This window comes from Belonocnema kinseyi, chromosome 3, assembly GCF_010883055.1.
Source record: "Belonocnema kinseyi isolate 2016_QV_RU_SX_M_011 chromosome 3, B_treatae_v1, whole genome shotgun sequence".
In the NCBI taxonomy this organism is placed as follows: domain Eukaryota; kingdom Metazoa; phylum Arthropoda; class Insecta; order Hymenoptera; family Cynipidae; genus Belonocnema; species Belonocnema kinseyi.
The window spans coordinates 132,300,991-132,324,421 of record NC_046659.1 but is presented as its reverse complement, the minus strand read 5'-3'; the positions used below and the strand labels follow the sequence as shown (position 1 = coordinate 132,324,421).

Below are 23,431 nucleotides of genomic sequence, written 5' to 3'. Positions count from 1 at the left end.
GTTTGATTACCGCTCTGAACTCGTTTTTTTCATTTTTCTTAACGAACAATTTTTTTTTTTCAATTGGTTATAAAAACACGTAAACTCAGAAGATGTGGACTGCGACTGCACCATATATCGAGTCGGGAGTGGTGCTGACTGAACACAGATGATTTGGAGCGATTCGCGCGCCATCTGTTGGTCATTCTAAGGACTTATTGAACTACCCTCGTACTCTTCTGACAAAAGATACTAACAACCCAATATTTTTTTAATAAGTATGCACTATAGAAGATATGTTATTTTATTCTTGGAAATTACTTTGTGTAGTTTTTCATGTTTAATAAACAATTTGCTAAGTCCACAGTGTTAAGATTTTGTATATTCAGTTTCAGTTTTAGAAGTGGTGAATTCGTCTTCTTCTTATAATGCTTGAATTGAACAACACAATTTTAGAAAACTCCCTCCTCCACCAAATCCAAACCCTAAATACGCTTCACTTATATTATTTTGTGTTATAATACTGTTAATAAAACCGTTAAAATTACTAGTTACTTGTTACTTGCGGATAATGTGGTTTCAAGTCTACTTTAATGTTAATAAAATTAGTTGTTTCAAATTCAAAATACTTGTCTACCAAATGGTTTTTCACTCGAATTTTTTTTCTGCTTTAGTCTCAAATAATTTTTGCGTATTATTTGCTGATCAAAGTAAAGATAAAATTTCTTTGGCAGAGCAAAAGCTCAAATTATGTTTATTTTGTACTTTAGCAACTTCATGAACAGAAATTATGGAATTCCTTCATTTGTTATAAATGCATTTTTGTTGAATTACCACGCTTACAGGACGGCCTCGTCGTTGCCATAAAGATAGAACATGTTGATTTCTTATTGAGTTTTTAAGATGACTCGAATCTGTTCGTTCGATTGTACCATTTTATAACGCGGAAATTAATTTATTATTCCCTTTTAGTGAAAGTTTTGAGATAATATGATTTTTTATATTATTTAATTACGTTTAGAAAGTGCATATGTGATTTTTCCCTTATGTATTTCAGCAAAACGTTTAAAGCAAAAAATTTTACGTTGCAACATATTTGACACCATCTCGATTTTTTCATCGTTTACAGATTCGATTTGCTTTATTGATTCTGCACCTCTTTGTTGGCAAAATTGAAAACTTTTATCTCATTTCTTTCCTATTCGAATAAATAGCAATCACAATTTTGGTTACTTTTCGAACTGTTCAAACTATTTAGCCTTGAAAGTTATAGTAATCTGGGAAAATAAACTTATTTCTGACATCACTGTCACTACGCTTTTTATATAACTTTAACTTGCAACCCCCACATATAATACTGAGCAAATGTGTATCGATCTTTGTATTAGCTTACGATTTTGTTACTTGCTCAATTTTAGTTTGCAAAACATTGGCTATACTCAAATTTTTTCATTTGTATTGAAACAAAAAATACGTCATCTTTCACGACATTCCTCATTTTTGGGGCTGTGATTTTTCTTTTAGGCTTAAACATTTTATTGCACGAAAATTTATCAAATTATAGAATCGATAATTATAATGAACTACATCGATTACCTTTCTAAACAAGAGGAAATCGAAAGGTAGGAGAATCTTCCTATAGACTCACCACTGTATTGTTTATGTTTATGTATCTTCATTTTTGATCTTCTAATGATATGAATATGCTTTAAAATCAGTGATTTAATGTTGCTTGTGCAGCTGAATTAACAAAATTATTGCAATCTTCACTCTTTCAAATTGAATATTTTTGTAACAAATTAGGAAAAAGAAAAGAAAGACAATTTCATCAATTCTGTTGTTGAAGCTTGATGAGACTCATAATCTTTCTGTGAATTACAAAATGGATGAAAAATGCCAATCTGATACCAAAAGTGAAAAACTGGTGTAATTAGTCAACTTCTATGATTTTACATCAAATTCATATTCTGTGATCCAAAGGACTCCGCCCCAAATGTACAGCAAATGTTTTTTTTTGGGGAAAAATTCTCAATCTAATTGCTTTTTGTATTTTCGAACGTGCAAAGTAATCATCTGAAAGAATTAAGAAAATTTAATCCGGAATTCGGATTTATCCGGATTTATCCGGATTTATCCGGATTTATCCGGATTTATTCCTTAGGAAAGTTAATTTCTCTACTTCTCTAAATAAGGGATCATTCCCTTATTTAGAGAAGTAGAGAAATTAACTTTTCCTAAGGAATAAATCACCAAAGATTACGACTACAATATCATCTTAAAACATATATATAGGAAGCGTCCTTCAGATAAGGCACCAAAGATTTTTTTAATAATACATTGGTCAACAAAATTATTTTATAACATATACAAGTAGCGATTTTTTAGCAGGATGTGCTTTATTCCGTATAAAATATCCATCTTTTTGTTTCAATAAATAAGGTTTGATTAGACATCCCTGAAAATAAATGCCAATAAAAATCCTGCTTAAAAAACGCTACCTGTATGTGTTACAAAGTGATTTTGTTGATCAATGTGTCAATACAAAAATCTTTGGTGCTTCCTGCCATTTAAAATATCTAATTTTTGTTTTAATAATTAAGGGATGATTTAACTACTCTAAAAATAAATTATATTGAAAGTCCTACTGAAGGACGCTTCCTATATATATGTATGTATGTGTGTGTGTGTTTGTGTTTTAATGTGATATTGTAGGCCTGGTCTTTGTTGAATTATTTCTTGCGAAAAGTTAATTTCTCTGCTCCCCTAATGAGGGATAATTAAGCAACGCTTTACAAAATTTTAAAGACATTTAGTGCGGGGTCTTTTATCAACTGATTTTTATAAAAATTTAACAATTTAAAAAATATATTTTAAAGCTAAGTCAACTATTTGAATTAGGACAAAAAATTTATATTCTGTGACTCATACATTTCCTTTCACTGACTTTTATGCTAGTTCTTCAAGGATGCACTTCCTAAAAGATAATTTTATTGAAAGATCTGTTAGTGAAATCTCGTTTAAATAGAAGTGAATTATTTTACAAACATTTGACCACAAAGAGTGAAAAAGTTTGAAATATAATACTAATAAGATAAAATGAAAATAAGATACATGAAACGATTTATTTAAAAAATCGTACTAGCCTATTTAATAATTCAATTATTATTCTGGTGATTGTCCACAATTTATGAATATTTCTTGGTATAGTTTTGATCTTATGAGTTATAGGAGAAATGTTTTTTTTATTCTCGCATGTACAAAAATCTAGAATTATTTACTATAAATTGTTTAAGCCATTTTTATATTTCGCAAACATTGTTGGAAGAGGTCTGCTAATGCCATACGAAAATGATATTTTTTTATTTAGGTTTAAAAATAATCCCATTCCGTTAGGAAAAATCACCTATTTAGTTTATAAAAAGTAAAAAAACCGAATGTAATTTTTATTTTTTTCTGAAAAATATTTTTATAATTTAAAAGCACAGAGCATAACAGAGATTTACAAGCAGCTTATTATCGATAATAAAATAAAATAAATTGAATTTATTTTTGGTTTGATTTCCATCATTTTATTACTACACAATGTGTAAGAATTTTAAATTTTAATTTGGATAAAATGCTTGTTAATCTTCTGTTCGTACAAATAATCATAACTATTGTTCTTATCTCGTGAATTATATACGTTTCGTGCTTGTCCTTGTGAGATATTTGTATTTAATAAATCAGATTAAGAAATCAAACTCGTTAAAAAATTTTGCGCTTATATTTTCGATGATGTCTAATTGAAAAAACAAATTCTTTTGAGTCATGTAGATAAAAAAATAATTCCATCATATTAACGCGTGTAAGGCTAATATAAATAAATTAAATGAATATATTTTTAATCTTTTTTTATTGGTCTAGATAAAATGATTAGAAATATTTATTTTTTAAGAAACTACACCCCAAAAAATTGACTTTTGACATTTTGGATTAAAGTTCAGTTTTAAGCTTTCTTATTTTATTTTAAATTCTTACCAGATTTCAGGATTTAAAAAATGTCGCTTAATAATGGTAGATTAAACGAAACTTGAGAGTAGTCGTTTAAAAATTTTGCGCTTATCTTTTCGATGCTGTCTAATAGAAAAAACAAATTCTTTTGAGAAATTTAGATGAAAAAATAATTCCATCATATTGAGGCGTATAATCCCAATATAAAAAATTAAAAGAATACATTTTCTAAATAATTTTTTTTTTCTTGGCCTAGACAACATGGTTAGAAATATTTATTGTTTAAAAAATTATACCCCAAAAAACTTACTTCTGACATTTCCCATAAAACTTCAGTTTTAGACTTTCTTATTTTATTTTAAATTCTTACCAGATTTTAGGATTTAAACAATGTCGGGTAATTACAGTAGAATAAAAGGAATTTGAGAGGAGTTTATTAGATTCTAAAAGTATTACGAAAGATTACGGAACGCTTTGAATCATTTCAACAGATGTAATCAGTTTTCTACCAGTTTGCGAAATTGTAGTAAATCTGAAGGTATTGTTTCGGCTGCCGCGGTATTCACCTAATGCGGAAATTCATCAAATCAAATTCATAACATAAAATGTTCTGTGATTTTTAAGACATGTAAAGTTTTCAATAAATTTCTATGTACGTAGATTATATATTTGAGATTTTAAAGATTTCAAGCGATTTGAGGGTGCTTAAAGTGAATCGAAGCATTCTAAAGGATTTTATAAGATTTTAAAAGATTTGAGAGTATTTTGAACATCTAAATTTATTTAAGAATGATTCAAACACTTTAAATGACTCTCTGAGATTTGAAATATATGTTAGATTATTCTAATATTATACTTACCAATCAAATTGACGGTAACAACCAATGATAGGACCAGAGTAGGAAGGAACTTCATTTTTGATAAATTCGAAATTCTTATTACTGTGTTGACGACGAATTTTATTAAGAGTGTATCTTATTAAATTTCATTTGTTTTATTACAATTTATTTTGGAGTCTGTGATCCTTATATCATTTATTGTCTATGCCTCAAGCTTGTACTCGTGATATGTTCATTAGTGTACTTAACTAAATTTGCTTATCGCAAACGTTATTTGTTTTAAAAAAAGAGACTTTTTTCTTCAAAATTCATGAAAATCAATACAGAATATTTTCAATAATATAAATCATGATATTGGCGTAAGAAGCTTTTTATTGTAAGCAACATTCTTATCATAAATATCGAATTTCGGCCCTAGATTTTTTGTTTAATTTTTAAACCACCCCATAGTGTCTGAGGGAAATCAAAAAATTTATTGCAATTTCGAAAACTAAAAATAATTGTTTAATTAACGAATTTTGAGTTTAAATTTACATTTTAAGATTAAGAGTTCCCTCGTACTGACTTTCATGGAAATTAAACAATTACATAAATTTTGCATAATTCGTGTTTAAATTTGGATTTTTAAATTTTAATCCACTAATCGTATAGTAAAATTCATAAATTATATAAATCATCAAAGAAACATTTAGCAGTTTATTAACGATGTAAATATGAAACAGTGTAAGCATGAAAAAATTAAAAACATCCTAATTTGATAAATATAAAGCCAACGCTTTTAAAAGGGGATCAAATAGTTTTTACCAATACCTTCTCATTTAGATGAGAATGTAAAAATACATCTCTACACTTTGAAAATCCCGAGCATACAACAATCATAGGTACTAGAGATCTTCCAGGGAGAGTTGAGACACGTTTCCCCCGCCAATAGTCGGCACTGTCCCGGAACTTTGATATGTTCATGGGGCTCAAAAAGTTTGAACAGTTTTATATTTTAATAATTTTTTCGTTTATGAAATTTTTGCAGTATATGTGTTTCAAAGTGAATATTATTTTTCTCTAACTTTAATAAATAACCTTCCCAATAATTTATAAGGTTCTTGTTTGAGTGTTATCTCCATTCTGTATTAAATCCTCTTAAAAATAAAATTGTGATTTGAAAGTAGCGCCAACTCATGCAAATCAAAATTAATAAAGGTTTAACTAGTTTTGGTGCAGCAACGCTAATCAGATTTGAAGTATTCCGTATCTCAACTCTCCCTCGAGGATCTCTAATAGGTACCTATCGCCATCAAAGAGAGAAATGTTCAATTATTACTTTTTTTTTAATTTCTTAAAATAAAGTAAAATACTCCCAGGTATGTGGGTTGAGCTTGTATTATTATGTATTTATTTCAATAAATTTATTGGTGTATTCAATTATTTTCAACGGATCTGCGTTTGTGTAATTTTAAAAATCGCGCTAAACTCGGTGAACCAGAACTTAAAATGGCGGCATCCTACAAGGTTGCCACACTGTCCTTGGACACTTTGTAGGAATGCTCAAACGTCAGCGCCATCACCGTCGTACCTCTGAAAAAGATCTCGCGACTGCGCAAATTTATCTTGGAGAAAATTTTTACAAAGCTTACTGATGATGAAAATATTGTGAACATAAAGGAAGATGATTCTGTTCATAAAAATTTCAGATCTGCTTACTGCACTAAATATAGTTACAAAACTATCGCTTATGGAATAAAAAAGTGTTTCATATTCCGAAATTTCTTCCTGACAATACAAAAAATTGGCGTAGTTAATCATTTTATATTTGATTCAACTCGCTGAATTTGCTGTCAAAATTACCTGCTTTTCATTTTTTCAGTTGGAAGTAATTTTTACAGCAATTTAAACAAAAAAGAATAATTTGCTCTCCATAATTCTTTCTTTCGAAAAAATTGCATTACAGTATTTTTGCCTGCCAGTTCCAAACAGTTTCGTGCTGTCAATAATTTTATCTTGTATTCATACTTCAAATCGCGGTAACAACAAAATTGAAAGCATTAAAAATTCATTACTTTTTCTTCGTAAGTCTGTTGGCAAAATTACATGTTTACAATCTAGCGGTGTAGAATTGAAAGTAACTCAAAGGAAATTGAAAAGTGGAAGAATCTTCTTATATACTTAACAATTCATTGTTGATGTTTATGTATCTTGATTTTAAACCGTGTTATGATATGCATGTGCTTTAAGATCAGTCATCTATGTACGCAATTTAAAATTTTGAAAAATGCAAGAGTTCGAACCTAAACCGAATAAAAAATCCTGAAAGCTCAACGATTCTCGGAGCTCAAAATATTGTTCATAATAACACTGAGCTTAGCGGCAAACAATGGGAGAAAATTTAATTCCTATATTCGAAATTTCTAAAACCTAACATTTTTGTATAATTTTTTCAAACTAAGTGTGATTCTATAAAGTTTCCAGCTAAAATGTTTTATATACTTAATTGAAAAAAAATGACCTAATCATTCAACTTCTATAATTTTACACCAAATTAGTATTCTGTGATAGAAAGAACGCCGCAACAAATGTACTACTACAATAGAAAAATGCTTATTTTAGTGAAAATTTTTTTTTTTGTTTTAAACTTTTAGCTAGAGTTTTCTGAAACATTTATATTTTGACTATCAGTCTTACCGAAACAAAAGGGTCATATCCAAGATCTAGAGAGATTAACGATTTTTTGTTATACAGCATATTATGGGAGTGTTTTCATACTTGGAACATTCAAGTATGGAAATCATCATTTTTCAGCAACTAAAGTCACTAGAGATTTTTTATTTAATTGGTAGGGTATGAAATCACTTTTAAATAAGTAGAGGAAGTGATATTTTCATGGTTCATAGTTCTTAAACAAATCAGTTAGGGCTCTGTAAACACCACACAGGTGAAGTTCGCCTTTCTTCGAGTCTCACCAAGCGCCAGGGTATGAACTTTAATGAGGCATTATTGCTATTAAGACATTAATAAGCTTGAAATCAGCTGCAAGTGTGCCTTAAAATGGATTTATTTCCAGTGAGCTCCATAATTCATAAACATCAACATATTTTTCTTGTGCTGAAGCGACTAGAGCAAGAATAAACCATTTTTTATGTCCTAAGTCTTAAAATTTTTACGTTCTCATCAGAGAAGGTATCAGATATATGTAAAATTTGACCCCCCCATTTTTCGTCAAATGTCCACGTTTTGAGACCCCTTGAATCCGACAAACAGGTTTTCCGTATGCATTTCTGTGCTTCTGTCTGTATTTCTATCTGTGTGTGAACACGATGACTTTTGATAAAATTAATTTATGATATTGGCCTTTGGTACAGTTTTTAGTGTCCTAGATTAAAAGTCAAGTTTGTTAGCCAGCCATTTTGGATGAAAATTCAAAAAGTGGGCACATTTTTAATATTTTTTGACCACTTTTTTCAGAATTCAAAATTTCTTTGTATGGTTATTCATATTATTCAAAAAATTTAACAATTTATCCCCATGACTTTTTTTAGAAAAATCAAAAATCACTGAATTTATAGCATTTTCAAAATCCAAAAAAATAAATTAAATAAACATTTTAAGACAAACAACGCATGATACGAAAAAAAGTCAAGCGAAGAAAAACTGTGCTTTTTGAAAGCCGTACAAGACTATAATAACAACTTTGTTAATTTGGTTGAAAAGTTGAACATTCCAAATTTGATCATACCAAAAATAATGAAAAGTCTAAAACTTCAATTCTTTGGTCAAACTATGCATGATACGAAAAAAATTAAAAAGCTCGAATTTCACGCCCTGGAAAAAACTACAAATTTATAATGAATCACTTTTCTATATAAGCTACGAAAAAAGTGACAAACTGGTTCATCCAAAAAAGAGCTATAATTTTTGATAGGGCACATAGTTTTTGCTTTATTCGTAAAACACAACATTCTACATAAAAATATTAAATTTTTTTGAAAAAAACGATACAAGGTATGAACTTAAATTACCAGACAACGATTGTTCACCTAAAAAGATCTCTAAATTTATTATTAATCATTTTTCGACAATACGAGTAAATTTTCTTTTAATCGTAAAACATAAGATTAAAAATTAAAAAATTATCTTTTCGAAAAAAGCACAGAAAAGATCAAAGAGGGCATCGGCTCCTATATAAGACCCTATATGGGTTCCTGCATTAGACCCTATGCAGATGCGCAGTAGTTCTTATTTAATCGTAAAAAGCAATATAAAAAATTTAAAAAAAATAAAAAAACAAGGAAATAAGAATCAGTATGATCCAATTTTTATTCATATTATAAACTGTAATGATATACATTTATTTAAATGATACATATTTTAGAGCAGCTTAGAATACACCTTAAAGCAAAATAAGGAACAAATATAGAAATAATCATGATAAATACAATTCGCTTTTTATTTTGAAATTTTTTAAAAAGTAATCCCTGGCAGAGTTACATAAAAATGTATTATAATTGATATAAAAGTGTTGTGTATAATGTAGAAAAGTTTAAATATTGGACAAAATTGAGTGCGAAGCACGTGATACGTGATGAGAATGTGTTCGGTAAAGCCAAAAGAGCAAAAAAAAAGAGATTTTAAATCACAAAATTACAGTTGTCGTTCCGTTTACCTTTTATTTTAAAAGCTCTGTGCCCAAATTTGGCAGAAATGCAAAGACTAAGCGCGTAGTCCGATTGCCATCAGTCATGTGCCATAGGTGCGTTCAAACTCTCGAGCTAAGCTTTTTTAACGAAAGAAAATTCATAATCACAAAATTACATTAGTGGATGTTTTGAGTCTTAATTTTAAAACGTTTTTCCGCAAGAACTTGCGAAAATATGAAGCCCTAGGCGCGCTCAAACTTACGAGCTTGAATTGAAGAACACAATTTTAAAAAACATCCTCGTCCATCTAATCCAAACCTTATATGCGTTTCACTTCTATTCTTTGGTATTATAATACTGTTAATAAAACCATTAAAATTATTACAGTTGCTTCCAAAACTTGTGGATGACGTGTTGTAACCTCTGCTTTGATATTTAAATAAAATCAATTGTTTTAAATTCATAATATTTGTCAACTAAATGGTTTTTCACAAGAAAATTATTTTAGATTAATAATGAATGGAGAATTACGGTTTTACATGGGTTTTTCGCGTGTTATTTGAAAATATTTTCTGGTTGGGAATTGGGAACTCACTGGAGTGTCACTAAGTTCATCTTGAGTTAATAGGGTAACAATGCCCTCTTCTATGTTTATTTTTACCCGTTTGGTAGCTTTTGAATGGATATATATTCCAGCAAGGGTGTTAGAAGTCTCCAATATTGCAAATACGTCACCATTGGATGTTGATACAACAATTTGTTCTTGAGTTGGCAGTATTTAATAGTTAATTTTAAATCATTATATTTCGAAGGCTTCTTTAAAATAATCTAGTGTTGGGGCCAAATTGGGACATTTGATTCGCCCAAACTGAATCAGAAGAAAAATTTATGTGCCCAAATAGGTTCATCGTTACAGCATAAAATATACTTGAGTATTCATTAAAAATTATTTGTTTAAATCGATAAACAAAAAAGTATTGAAAAATTATATTCAAACTGTGCGGCATTATAAACTTTTATCGACTCATAAGATTTAAAATATTTTTACAAGCAAAACACGCCAAACAAAACCTTACATTTGCCCAAATTGGGACATTTACCTCCGAGGAATTTTTTCTAAATTAAAAAAAAGAACTCCTTCTTTCGCCTGAATTTTTGAAATTATGATATCTTAACTTTGGTAATCCGTCTATTTACTATTCTTATAAAATACACTAACAAGCCAACATTTTTTTAGTAAGTATCCAATATAAAAAATATGCTATTTGATTCCTGATTGCTTTTATCTAGTTAAACGACGCCAAATATATTAACGACGCTTCAGTTGGGCGTAATTTGAGATCTGTACGAACTAATCAGGCTCTCGAGGACTTGTTTCTGGAGTCAGAAATTCAATATAAATAATAAAACTAAATGCGTTTTGGCGTAATGCTCAAAACTTCTAATTCGGAGAGGAAGAAAGGTATGTCTGTCCATTTCGCCTTTGGCTGTAATTAAGTTCGGTGATTCAGTGTGGTGGGGATGAAATTATGAATTGTTAAATACAGGAAGTGATTTTACTTACAACTATTTGAATTGCAGTCGTGGTCGAGTGTTGATTGTAGGCAAATACGACCGTCCAAGATGGCTACAACCTTTAATTACCTTTCGTGTCAAGAATGGAGCGCCATGTTGGAAGGTTGTTAGAACATTAGGAGATAGATCTGGCGTATGAATTGCAGTCTGAGTGACGGAGGCTCACTTGTGTACGACAGTCCAATCTGATTGTAACCTCGAATGACTATACAAGTCATTCATGCACAAAAATATTGGAGGATCGTTTAATAAATGACTAGGCTTACTTGCGTGCAACAATCCAATATGGCGATAACCTCACTTGACTCCGCCGTACGTTCATGGACCCCAGTGTTGGAATGTCGATAAATAATTGGCAATACGTCCATACCGATTCATTTCAATACCATGTTAGTGTTAGGACAGCATGCTAGTAATCCGGGTTACATATAACCAGTATTTTCTTTACGGGCTTATTTGAATGTTCTGATACATCCAATGGCGGTTCATAAATCATTAATTTGTCACCAGTAATCTCTGGTCGTATTTCAATGATTAGACCTTGATTGTCGTAAGTGTTCTATTTAACCTGCTCAATTCCTCCTAACCCTACCCCTCTCTGTGTTAAGATAGTGGGGAGTTGAATAATAATTGGTAGGAATCATGAGAAATCATCCTAGTATTATTTTGATCGTGTAGGGGTCTGCAATAATATTATAAACGATCTAACGCCCTTCAGGCAATTTAATAACTTTTATTTGTTTTAAAACATAAATAATCGGCCTAGCAATAGCCAATGGCCTGGCAGCCTAAAATTTAAAATATTTATTCTCTAGAGCTCAGCCAATATGTAAGGAGAATTTGTTAAATTGTCGATTGGCTTAAAATCTGGCCAATTACTAACCTTCAACAATCCAAGGTTATGATATGTACATAAATATTCAATCAAATATAATTACTACAACGGCAGAATTACTCTCATTCTTGTTTTGTATATGTAGTGGCAGTTGTGAGAGACACTTTGAAATAATCGTCGACCAAATAAAGGATTACTAGCTTCAACCTTCAATTTTTACATGAATTACCAGTGAAGCTAGTTTGATTCACACTAGATTAACATATCACTAAGTATGGTGTTTATTATTTCAAGCATAATGTGTAATTCGGGAGGAGGGACTAGAACAAAAACTAGTGAATCCTTAGCTGAATTACTGAGTACTGGTGGGTAAATACAACTTCTAAATTTTTGCGCTCTACTCAGCTTTTTAAATGTACGAATTCTTTTCTTTACAGAATCAATACATTATGTTGCTTTTGCAGCCTGATTTTCAGTCTATTCAAATCGACGAATGAAAAATTCTGATAACTTAACGATTCTCAGAGTTCAAACTATTGTTCATAATATGACTGCTCAGCAGTAAACATTAGGAAAAAATTTAATCCCTACATTCAAAATGTCTAAATGCTTCCATTTTTATATGATTTTTTTAAAACTAAAGTATGATTCTGTAGACTTTCCAGCTCGATTGTTTTCTATGTTTAATTTTTTTTTTTTGATTCCGACGTAAAATAAAAACTTAAATGTTTACCAAATATTCGTTGAGCTGAATTAGCAAAACTATCGCAATCTTTACTATTTGATATTGCATATTTCATAACGAATTAAGAAAAAGGAATGAAAGACAATTTCATCAAATCTATTGTTGAAGCTTGGTAGGACTCATAATCTTTCCTTGAAATAAAAAAAACGATGAAAAATGGTGATTTTAGACAAAAGTTTTTTTTTATCCTAAACGCTTTGTTAGATTTCGCTAAAACTTGTGTACTTTGACTATAATTCTTACCGAAACAAAAGGTATACAGCATGTTATCAGTATCAGTATAAAAAAACTTTCAAATAAGTAGAGGAAGCGTACATAACACGGATATTATACTTCTACACTTATATCAAGAGTTCTTTTATTATACCTTTAACATTTAATCCGGCATATCGATATGTCTTAATGACTAAAATCACAGAAAATTCTCTGATTAATCTAAGAGCATAGGAATCATATTAAAGTAAATATAAAAGGTGCAGAGCAGAAGGATGTCTTTGACATTTTGTAAAGAGTTGCTTAATTATCCCTCATTAGGGGATAATTAGCTTTTCGTAAGGAATAAATCACCAAAGTCCAGGCAAACAATATCACTTGAAAACATACATATAGGAAGCCTCCTTCAGGAAGACTTGCATTATAATTTATTTTTAGGGTAGTTTGACCATCCCTCAGTTATTAAAACAAAAAATCGATGTTTTAAAGCGGATAAAGCAGCAAAGATTTTTTTATTAATACATTGATCAACAAAATCACTTTAAAACATATGCAGATAGCGTTTTTTTAGCAGGGTTTGCATTGGAATATATTTTCAGGAATTAAGGGATGATTAGACACGCTGAAAATAAATTTTAATGCAAATCCTAATTTCTTTGCTTCTCTAAATAAGGGAGGATTAAGCAACACCTTATAAAAGTTCAAAAACTACACCTTCAAAGTCTACACGTTCCCTATTTACTTTAATGTGATCCATATCCTTATAGATTAAGCAGAAAACTTTTTATGATTTTAGTCGTTAACTTATGTCGATATTCCGGGTTAAATGTTCAACGGGTAATAAAATAACCCTTGAAGTAAATTCAGAGGTGTAATATCCGTGCTATGTACGCATTTTCTACTTATTTGAAAGTGATTTCATACCTCATTTGTTAAATAAAAAATCTCTAGTGATTTTAGTTAGTAAGAAATGACGATTTCCATCTTTGGATGTTTAAAGTTCGAAAACACCCTTATAACATGCTGTATACCCAAAAAACCGCTAATCTTTCTAGATCTTGGATAAGTACCTTTTATTTCTGGCAGGTCATTTTCGATGAAGATTTAGTTTTACTCTGTCTTATTTTATTTTGAATTTTTACCACATTTTAGGATTTAATTAATGTCGGGTAATCATAGTAGATTGAACGGAACTTGAAAAGAGCTTATTAGATTCTAATAGTATTGCGAAAGATTATGCAGGGTTTTAAGAAATTTTAACGAATTTAATCGGTTATCTACAAGTTTAATAATTTGCAGTAAACCTAAAGGTATTGTTTTTGCGCCCACGGTATTCACCAAATCCGAATATTCATAAAATAAAATTCATAACTTGAAATGTTCTGTGATTTTCTAGATCAATTATTACTTGCGTCATTCTTATAAATGTTCCTATATAAATGTTACATTATGATAATATAATATTTACCAAACAAATTAAGGGTAACAGCCAATGGTAGGACTAGAGTAGAAAGGATATTCATTTTGCTGAATGCAAAAAGCTGATTAATGTATTAACGACGAATGCAATTAGGAGGGTACTTTGATTTCTGCAATTTTCAACAGAATTTTTTATTTCAAGATACGAAAAATTGACTTGTTAGGACTTCCATGAAAATTTAGCACTTCATGAAAATTTGCTAAATTTCAGTTATTTTGTTGAATTGTTGTATTTTAACCTACAACTCTTATTTTGATAATTGATAATGTTCAAATTTTGAGGAAACCTTAAGTTCGAATATTTTACTCGAAAATACCGCCTTTCACTGACTTCAATTTAAATCTACCAAGTCAAAAGAATTTCGAAATTTTGTGTCACTATTTTAAATTTCAGAATTTTGATTTTAAATTTACATCTTACGGTTAAAAATTCCCTCATAATGACTTTGATAAATATTAAACAATTACATACATTTTTCATAATTTGTGTTAAAATCCAGATTTTTTAATTTTAAATCAATATTCGTTTAGTAAAATCAATAAATTATATAATTGAGGAAAATAAGCATTTAGCTATTTACTTCTGGTGTGCATATAGCACATTTTAAACATCAAAATTGAAAACATTTTAATTTAATAAATATAAGGCACACGTTTTTTTGAAGAGGGATAGGATGGGTTCCTTTTGACCAATATAGACTTTAAATAATTTTGTGATAAAAATATTCAAGTGTCTATATTAAATATTTATCATTAATTTGCAAAGAAGCATCGAACTATATAATTCAATTTTATCAAATTGATTTACGCTTTGAAGTACAAACATATAAAAATACATCTGAAAACTATTAGCATTAAAAGGAATCTCTTTGTCGCAGAGCTAAAAATCTCAAATCCCTTTCAATGCTTTTTCTCCAAATGAAGGTGAAATATTCAAGGTTGGGAAGTATTTCTTGAATAAATATAAATAAGTGATAAAAAGAAAATCAGATTGCGCTTTACGTAAAATTTCTATATTATTCTTATTATAAAATTAGTCTTTAAATTAAAGATATATTATTATTATTATTATTATTATTATTATTATTATGCGTCACGCTGAAATTGGCAAAAATATAATTTAAAAAAAATATTTAAATCGTGCAGTTTCGATATGTTCTTAATGTAATTCTAAATTATCATTCCTTAAAATACCTTGTTATTAAAACATGGATATATTATTCTTTCTTATATTTTATTTGCCATGTATATCGATACTGAGTAGTTTTCCAAGAAATAAATATCTTAATTTCGAACTTGTAGCTGCAAGCAATTATTTCTAAAATATCTAGGTACATTCAAGTTTTATAAAACCGCTCTGCTATGCAGACAAAAAATTGACAGCGGTGAGAGATAAGCATCAGCCATGTTGGAGCCGATCTGCCTGAATACATTTTTTTAAGAATTATATCTAACATTTAAAGTTTCAAGCAAATGTTATCAAAAAATGGAAATCAGACCAAAAATCGTTATTAAAAACTGTTCACTCCTAACGAAATAAAAATATGGAAAAGGATTAAGAAAAGAGTAAGAGGGTGGTTTTGGTTGACATTTATTTTTATGCTTCTTGTATGTTCTTATTGCTCTTGCCATGTTGGTTTCTAATGAGCCGTTGGGAAGGTGTTTGTAAATCTAATTTTGATTTCTCTGTTTCTTTATTATGATTTTAGAATATGCAATTTTTCAAAAGAAATAAGATTTTATTTTCATTTCAAAAGAATTGAGTTCAAATTTTTTATTAAATTAATAATACATGAAAGATTCTGGTTTATATGGGTTTTTCACGTTTTATTTGAAAATGTTTTCTGATTGGCGCCAGGGTACTCACTGGAGTGTCATCAAGTTCATCTTGAGTTAATACGGTAACTATTCCCGTTTTTGTGTTTATTTTTGCCCGTTTGAAAGTCTTTGATGAACGGATATACATTCCAGCAAGGCAATTAGAAGTCTCCAAAATTGTAAACACGTCACCGTCGGATGTTGATATAACAATTTGTTCTTCAGTTGGCAGAGGTTTAAATTAATAATGCATGGAGAATTACGGTTTTACATGGGTTTTTCGCGTCTTATATGAAATGATTTTCTGATTGGAAATTGGAAACTCACTGGAGTGTCACTGAGTTCATCTTGAGTTAATGGGGTAACAATGCCACTTTCTATGTTTATTTTTACCCGTTTTGTTGCTTTAAAATGAATATACATTCCAAGAAGGGTGTTAGATGTCTCCAATATTGCAAATACGTCACCATTGGATGTCGATACAACAATTTGTTCTTGAGTTGGCAGGGGTTGATAGTTATTCTTTCCTGTTTTCAATTTCATTTTTGTATCGAAAGGAAAAGTGTATCTTCTGAGTTCGAATATCCGTTTCGAAGCCGTTCTGGGAATCAGCCGAATAAATGGAAGTTGATCAAGTTTATGTCCAGGTCCTTGATCAGAAGGAAGCCATTTAGGGGCAACCATCAACCTGTTAGCAAGAGCAGATTTTGAAGAAGAAGCCTTTTCAGAAGAAACATTTCTGGGAGGAGGAGACCTGGACCTGGACCTCACGGGTGTAGAAGAGCTTTCAGGTTTATCGGAACTGCTGGTAGGACGAAAACCGGGACTGGAGCCACTATTAGATAAAGATTCGGACTGTGAACTAATCTCTGCAATGATAAATGAAGAATCACATTTTTCTAAATTCCGTAAAGATCGAAGTACTTCACATGCCGAAAAGTTTGTCAGAATTTGGAATTCAATAATGTGATTGATTTAATTAAATATTTTAAACAAGGCAGGATATCGAACCTAAAGTTTCACCTCTAGCTAAGGTATAATGCCATTATGCCATTGTCCCGGACTAGTCTACTTTTTACATGAAACAATTCTTTTCTTTAATACTCCACTACGCGCGCCCTCTGGCGGCAGATCGATACACGCGTCGTATCTGTGAGAAACATAATCGTTTAATTAAAAAAATAAATAATGAAACTGAATTTTTCATTTCTTAGGTGATAAGTTCAAAGGCCAAAAAAAGGAGGCCATAAATAAAAAAAGCAATGTATGTTTACTTGTCAATCAAAGTAAATAAATCTTTACAACTTTGGAAAAATATTGAATTCTGGTAACACATACATAAGTAGAACTTGGCACCCATCTTTTCTAAACTATAAAAGTGTATTTGATTCTGACATGTCTCCAGCTCTAATCTTTTGCGTACTTTATTTTTTACTTACGGCCTTCTGTTTATAATTTATAAAAGTGTCCTTTTACGGAAAATTTGTTGAAAGAATTAACAAAATTATCCAAATTATTATTCTTTCATATTTAATATTTCATAAAGAATTAAAACAGAGGAAAGGAATGCAATTTAATGAATTATATTGTTGAAACTTGGCGAGACTAAAAATCAGCATGTAAATTGAAGAATAGATGAAATATGCGGATGTCATGCAAAACGTAAAATAAAGAACTAATAGTCAGTGAACTTCTTTATTTTTATACCAAATTCGTGTTTCGTGATTCCAATTTATCAATTTAATAGAATTTAAAAAATGTATGAGTCTTCTTTTTTAAGTTTGAGAGTAAACTGGTAGGCTCTTTTCAACGATGTAAAAAAGTTGCAAAACTAAGAACTCGCTTTATAATTTTTAAATGAAAATCGCAGTTCGGGATTTGAAAACCCTCTCGCGACTGAATTTTATAAAAATCTAACAATTTAAACAATGTTCATAAACTTAAGTCAACTATTTAAATTAGGACAAAATATTTGTATTCTGTGAGTTATAACTTTCCTCTCTCTGACTTTCTTGCCAATTCGTCATACTTCCTAAAAAGTAATTTTATTGGAAGTTTTGTTAGAGAAAACTTCTTTAAATATAAGTAAATCATTGAAGAATTGGTCGGCCATGAAAAGCGAAAAATCTAAGAATATAATACTGATAAGACCAAATGAAAATAAAAAACATGCAGTTAATTATTGAAAAATTGTACTAGTCTACTTAATAGTTTAATTATCATTTTTTTGATTGGCTACAATTTATAAATACTTTCTAGTATAGTTTTAGTCTTAAGAGTTATAAATGAAATTTTTTTATTTTCGTATGTAAAAGAATCTGAAAATGTATCATAAATTATTAAAACCATTTACATATGTGGCAAAAATTCTTTAAAGAGGTCTGCTAATAGCATACAAAAAACGATATTTTTTTACTTAGGCTTTAAAAGAATCCCATTCCACAAGAAAAAATCAACTATTCAATTTATGCAAAGTGGAAAAAACCAAATGAGATTTTTGTTTGTTCTTATAAAATATTTTTGAAATTTAAAATAATAGAATATAACAAATAATTACAAGCAGAATATTACTGATCATGAAATAACAGAAATAGAATTTAATATTGGTTTTATTGTCATCATTATCTTGCTATACATCGTCTAAGCATTTGGAATTTTAATGTGGATAAATTGCTTATCAATCTTGTTTTCGTTAAAATAATCATTACTATAGTTCTTATCTCGTGAATTACATACGCTCCGTGCTTGTCCTTATGAGATATTTGTATTTCATAAATCAGACGAAAGAATAAAATCCGATTAAAAATCTTGTTCACATCTTTACAATGATGTCTAAGAAAATAAACAAATTTTTTCAAGTCATCTAGATAGAAAAAAAATAATTCCATGATATTACCGTGTGTAAGTCTAGTAAAAAAAAATAAACAGAAAACATTTTTAAAATTTTTTTCATTAGCCTGGAGAAAATGGTTAGAAATATTAATTTTTCAAAAAACTAGAACCCGAAAAAGTGACTTCTGCCGTTTTTGATAATTTTTCAGTTTTAAACTTTCTAATCTTATTTTAAATTCTTACCAGATTTCAAGATTTAAAAAATGTAGGGTAATTATATTCGACTAAGGGGAATTTAAAAGTATTTGATAAGATTCTAATAGAATTACGATAGATTTCGCAGCATTCTGAGTCATTTCAACAGATTTATCAAGTTATTCTACCAATTTCAGATTTCGCAGTAAACCTTAACGTATTGTAATTGCTGCCGCGCTGTTTACGTAACGTGAAAATTCATCAAATCAAATGCATTTCTTAAAAAGTTCTGTGATTTTTAAGTTTTCAAAAGATTTTATTACATTTATAAGTAAATAAGGATATTTTAAATTTCATTATGATGGATTTAGATATCGATCTATTACTGAGTACGTCTGCGCCATTGTTAATTGCGTAATTCTAATTAATGTTTCTACATAAGTGAGACATTATTGTAATATTATATTGACCAATCGAATTAAGGGTAACATGCTGAATTTCTGCTGAATTCAAAAAGCTTCTTACGGTCTTCACGATAAATTTAGTCAAAGTTTTAACTAATTAATTTTCCTGCGTTTTATTACAGCTTATATTCAAGGATGTAATCCTGATTTCATTTACTGTCTATGTCGCGAGCTTGTCCTCGTGATATGTTCATTAGTGTACTTAACGCAATTTAATTATCACAAACCATTTAATTACAAGTTTACAAATTTTCGTTGCATTTTTTTTCTAAACCAGGAGAAGAAATATTTTTTAAACATTTTTAGTAAGTTCTGTGGGGTAAAATTTTGTATTTTTAATATTACATTCGAGATGGAAGTGGGGCCTTTTTAAGTTAATTCCTTTTTCGAAGTCTGGAGCATGAAATTTTTAATTTTTATGATTCTTATGTTCTAATTCTTATAGTGTTTAACAGTTAATTTCAAATCATTTCATTTCCAAGGCTTATTTAAAATTATTTAGTTCTTAGGCTTTTGTAGGCTCGGGAATTATAGTCATAATGATGTGTTCATTTTTCAAACTAAGACAGTAATAAGAAAAATGTTAGAATTTCATAAGTTGCAGAAAGTAACTTTCATTAAAAAGGAGATATACATAAATTACCCACATTTTTTAATCTTTAAATTTAAATCAGTGTTAATAAATCAATTGTTTTAAATTCAAAATACTTGTCAACTAAATGGTTTTTCACTCGAATTTTTTTTTCTGGATTAGTCTTAAATAATTTTTGCGTATTATTTTTTGATCAAAGTAAACATAACATTTCTTTGGCATAGCAAAAGCTTAAATTATGTTTATTTTGTACTTTAGCAAGTTCATCAACAGAAATTATGGAATTCCTTCATTTGTTATAAATGCATTTTTGTTGAATTACCACGCTTACAGGACGACCTCGTCGTTGCGATAAGGATAGAACATGTTGATTTCTTATTAAGTTTTTACGAAGACTCGAATCTGTTCGTTCGATTGTACCATCTAATAATGCGGACATTAATTTATTATTCCCTTTTAGTCAAAGTTTTGACATAGTATGATTTTTTATATTATTTAATCACGTTTAGAAAGTGCATATGTGATTTTTCCCTTATGTATTTCAGCAAAACGTTTAAAACAAAATATTTTAGGTTGTAACATATCTGACACCATCTCGATTTTTTCATCGTTTACAGATTCAATTTGGTTTATTGATTCTGAAGAGCAATCACACTTCTTGTTACTTTTCGAACTTGTTCAAACTATTTGGCATTAAAGGTAATAGTAATCTGGGAAAATAAACTTATTGCTGACATCACTGTCACTACGCTTTTTATATAACTTCAACTTGCAACCACCACATATAATACTGCGCAAATGTACATCGATCTTTGTAATGGCTTACAATTTTGTTACTTGCTCAATTTTCGTTTGCAAAACATTGGCTATTCTCAATTTTTTTCATTTGTATTCAAACACAAAAAACATCATCTTCCACGACATTCCTTATTTGTAGGACTGTGATTTTTTTTCTTAGGCTTAGACATTTTATTCCACGAAAATTTATCAAATTATAGAATCGATAATTAAAATGAACGGCATCGATTACCTTTCTAAACAAGAGGAAGTGGAAAGGTGGGAGAACCTTCCTATATACTTACCACTTCAATGTTGATGTTTATGTATCTTCATTTTTGACCTTCTTATGTTATAAATATGCTTTAAAATCAGTGATTTAATTAATGTAATTTAAAATTTTGAAAAAGGCAGAAGTTCGAACCTAAAGTTTTAACACTAGCCTGAGTATGATGCCATTGTCACGCTCTACTCTGCTTTTTAAATGTACCAATTCTTTTTTTTTTTAAATTAATACATATTGTTGGTTTTTCAGCTGAATTAACAAAATTATTGCAATCTTTACTCTTTCATATTGAATATGTTTGTAACAAATTAAAAAACAGAAAAGAAAGACAATTTCATCAATTCTATTGTTGAAGCTTGGTGAGACTCATAATCTTTCTGTGACAAAGATGTCTTTGAATTTTTCGAAAGGGTTGCTTAATGATCCCTTATTTAGAGAAGCAGAGAAATTGATTTTTTGTAAGGAATAAATCACTAAAGATCAGGACTACAATATCACTCTAAAGCATACATATAGGAAGCGTCCTTCAGACAAGACACCAAAGATTTTTTTAATAATACATTGATCAACAAAATCACTTTATAACATACAAAGGTAGCATTTTTGCAGGATTTCCTTTAATTCGTGCAAAATATCGATTTTTTTGTTTCGATAAATAAGGTTTGATTAGACAACCCTGAAAATACATTCCAATACAAATCCTGCTTAAAAAACGCTACCTGTATATATTCTAAAGTGATTTTGTTGATCACTGTGTCAATAGAAAAATCTTTGGTGCTTCATGCCATTTAAAATATGTAATTTTTGTTTCAATAATTAAGGGATGATTAAACTACTTGTCGACACCTGCCCTATTTACTTTAATAAGATTCCTATGCTCATAAATTAATCAGAAAACTTTTTGTGATTTCAGTCATTAAGAAATGTCGATATTCCGGATCAAATTTTCAAGGAATAATAAAACAAACATTGAAGTAAATGCATAGGTATAATATCCGTGCTATGCACGCTTCCTCTACTTATTCAAAAGTGATTTAATACCCTAGCAGTTAAATAAAAAATCTCTAGTGACTTTAGTTACTAACGAATGATGATTTCTACACTTGAATGTTTAAAGTATGAAAACACCCTCATAATATTCTGTATACCCTAAAAACCGTTAATCTTTATAGATCTTGAATAAGAACTTTATAGTTTGGTGAGGCTGATGATCAGAATGTAATCAGAAGTCAGAATGTAAAACTTTTAGCAAAATATAACAAAGAGTTTAGAAGCAAAAAAAAACTTTTCACTACAATAAGCATTTTTAAAATAAGCATTTCTTACTTCTTTCGGATTATTGCTTTGCAGTTTCGAAAATACAAGAAAAAATTAGATTCAGAATTTTCTACAAAAAGCCATTTACTGTGCATTTAGTGCGGGGTCTTCTATGAATTAATTTTTATAAAAAATTAACAATTTAAAAAAAGTTTCTATACTTAAGTCAACTATTTGAATTAGGACCAAAAATTTATATTCTCTGACTCATATATTTCCTTTCACTGACTTTTATGCCAATTCGTAATAATTTTATTGAAATTTTATTTATTTCATTCTATTAATTGAAATTTTATTGGTAATTTTATTGAAAGATCGGTTGGTGAAATTTTGTTCTGATAGAAGTGAATCATTCAACAAACTTTTGTCCACAAACAGTGTAAAAGTTTGAAATATAATACTGATAAGATAAAATGAAAATAAGATACATGAAACGATTTATTAAAAAAACCGTACTGGCCCATTTAATAACACAGGCCAACAATTCTCAGAACCAGAGACCAGACCTACCTACCCGGTTACGTGCGTATCATTGAGCTTAAACCCCTACAATCCAATTTCCTTAACCCCCGATCCTTGTTACCTACTCCGCCCTAACACTTCAAAATGGCGGATCCAAAATGGCAGCCATATTTAATTTTCAAAATCTGACTTCATATTCTTAATGAGCAACCTCAAAAACCTATATATAGATTTTTTCGATCGAATGCGATCACTTATAAATTGGGCTTATAGCCTCTCATATGCTATATAGGGTGTTTTAACGTTACGAAACTGCGAAAATACTTAACTTCAATCAATGATATATCGATGAAAAAAAAAGCTATCTTGAATCTGAAAAATGGATTTCAGAGGGCAAGGGTGCTC

The 23,431-nt window shown here is 29.5% G+C and overlaps 1 protein-coding gene across 1 annotated transcript in view; it reads right to left on the bottom strand.

Moving 5' to 3' along the window:
* LOC117170032 (serine/arginine repetitive matrix protein 1-like) overlaps positions 1 to 23,431 on the bottom strand; it is a 58,253-nt gene that overhangs the window by 25,002 nt on the left and 9,820 nt on the right. Inside the window, exons 3-4 of the mRNA XM_033356549.1 lie at positions 16,790 to 16,970; positions 12,959 to 13,026 (exon numbers count right to left, since the gene is read on the bottom strand). Coding sequence (XP_033212440.1) covers positions 12,959 to 13,026; positions 16,790 to 16,970 — 249 coding nt within the window. The remainder of the gene's footprint in view (positions 1 to 12,958; positions 13,027 to 16,789; positions 16,971 to 23,431) is intronic.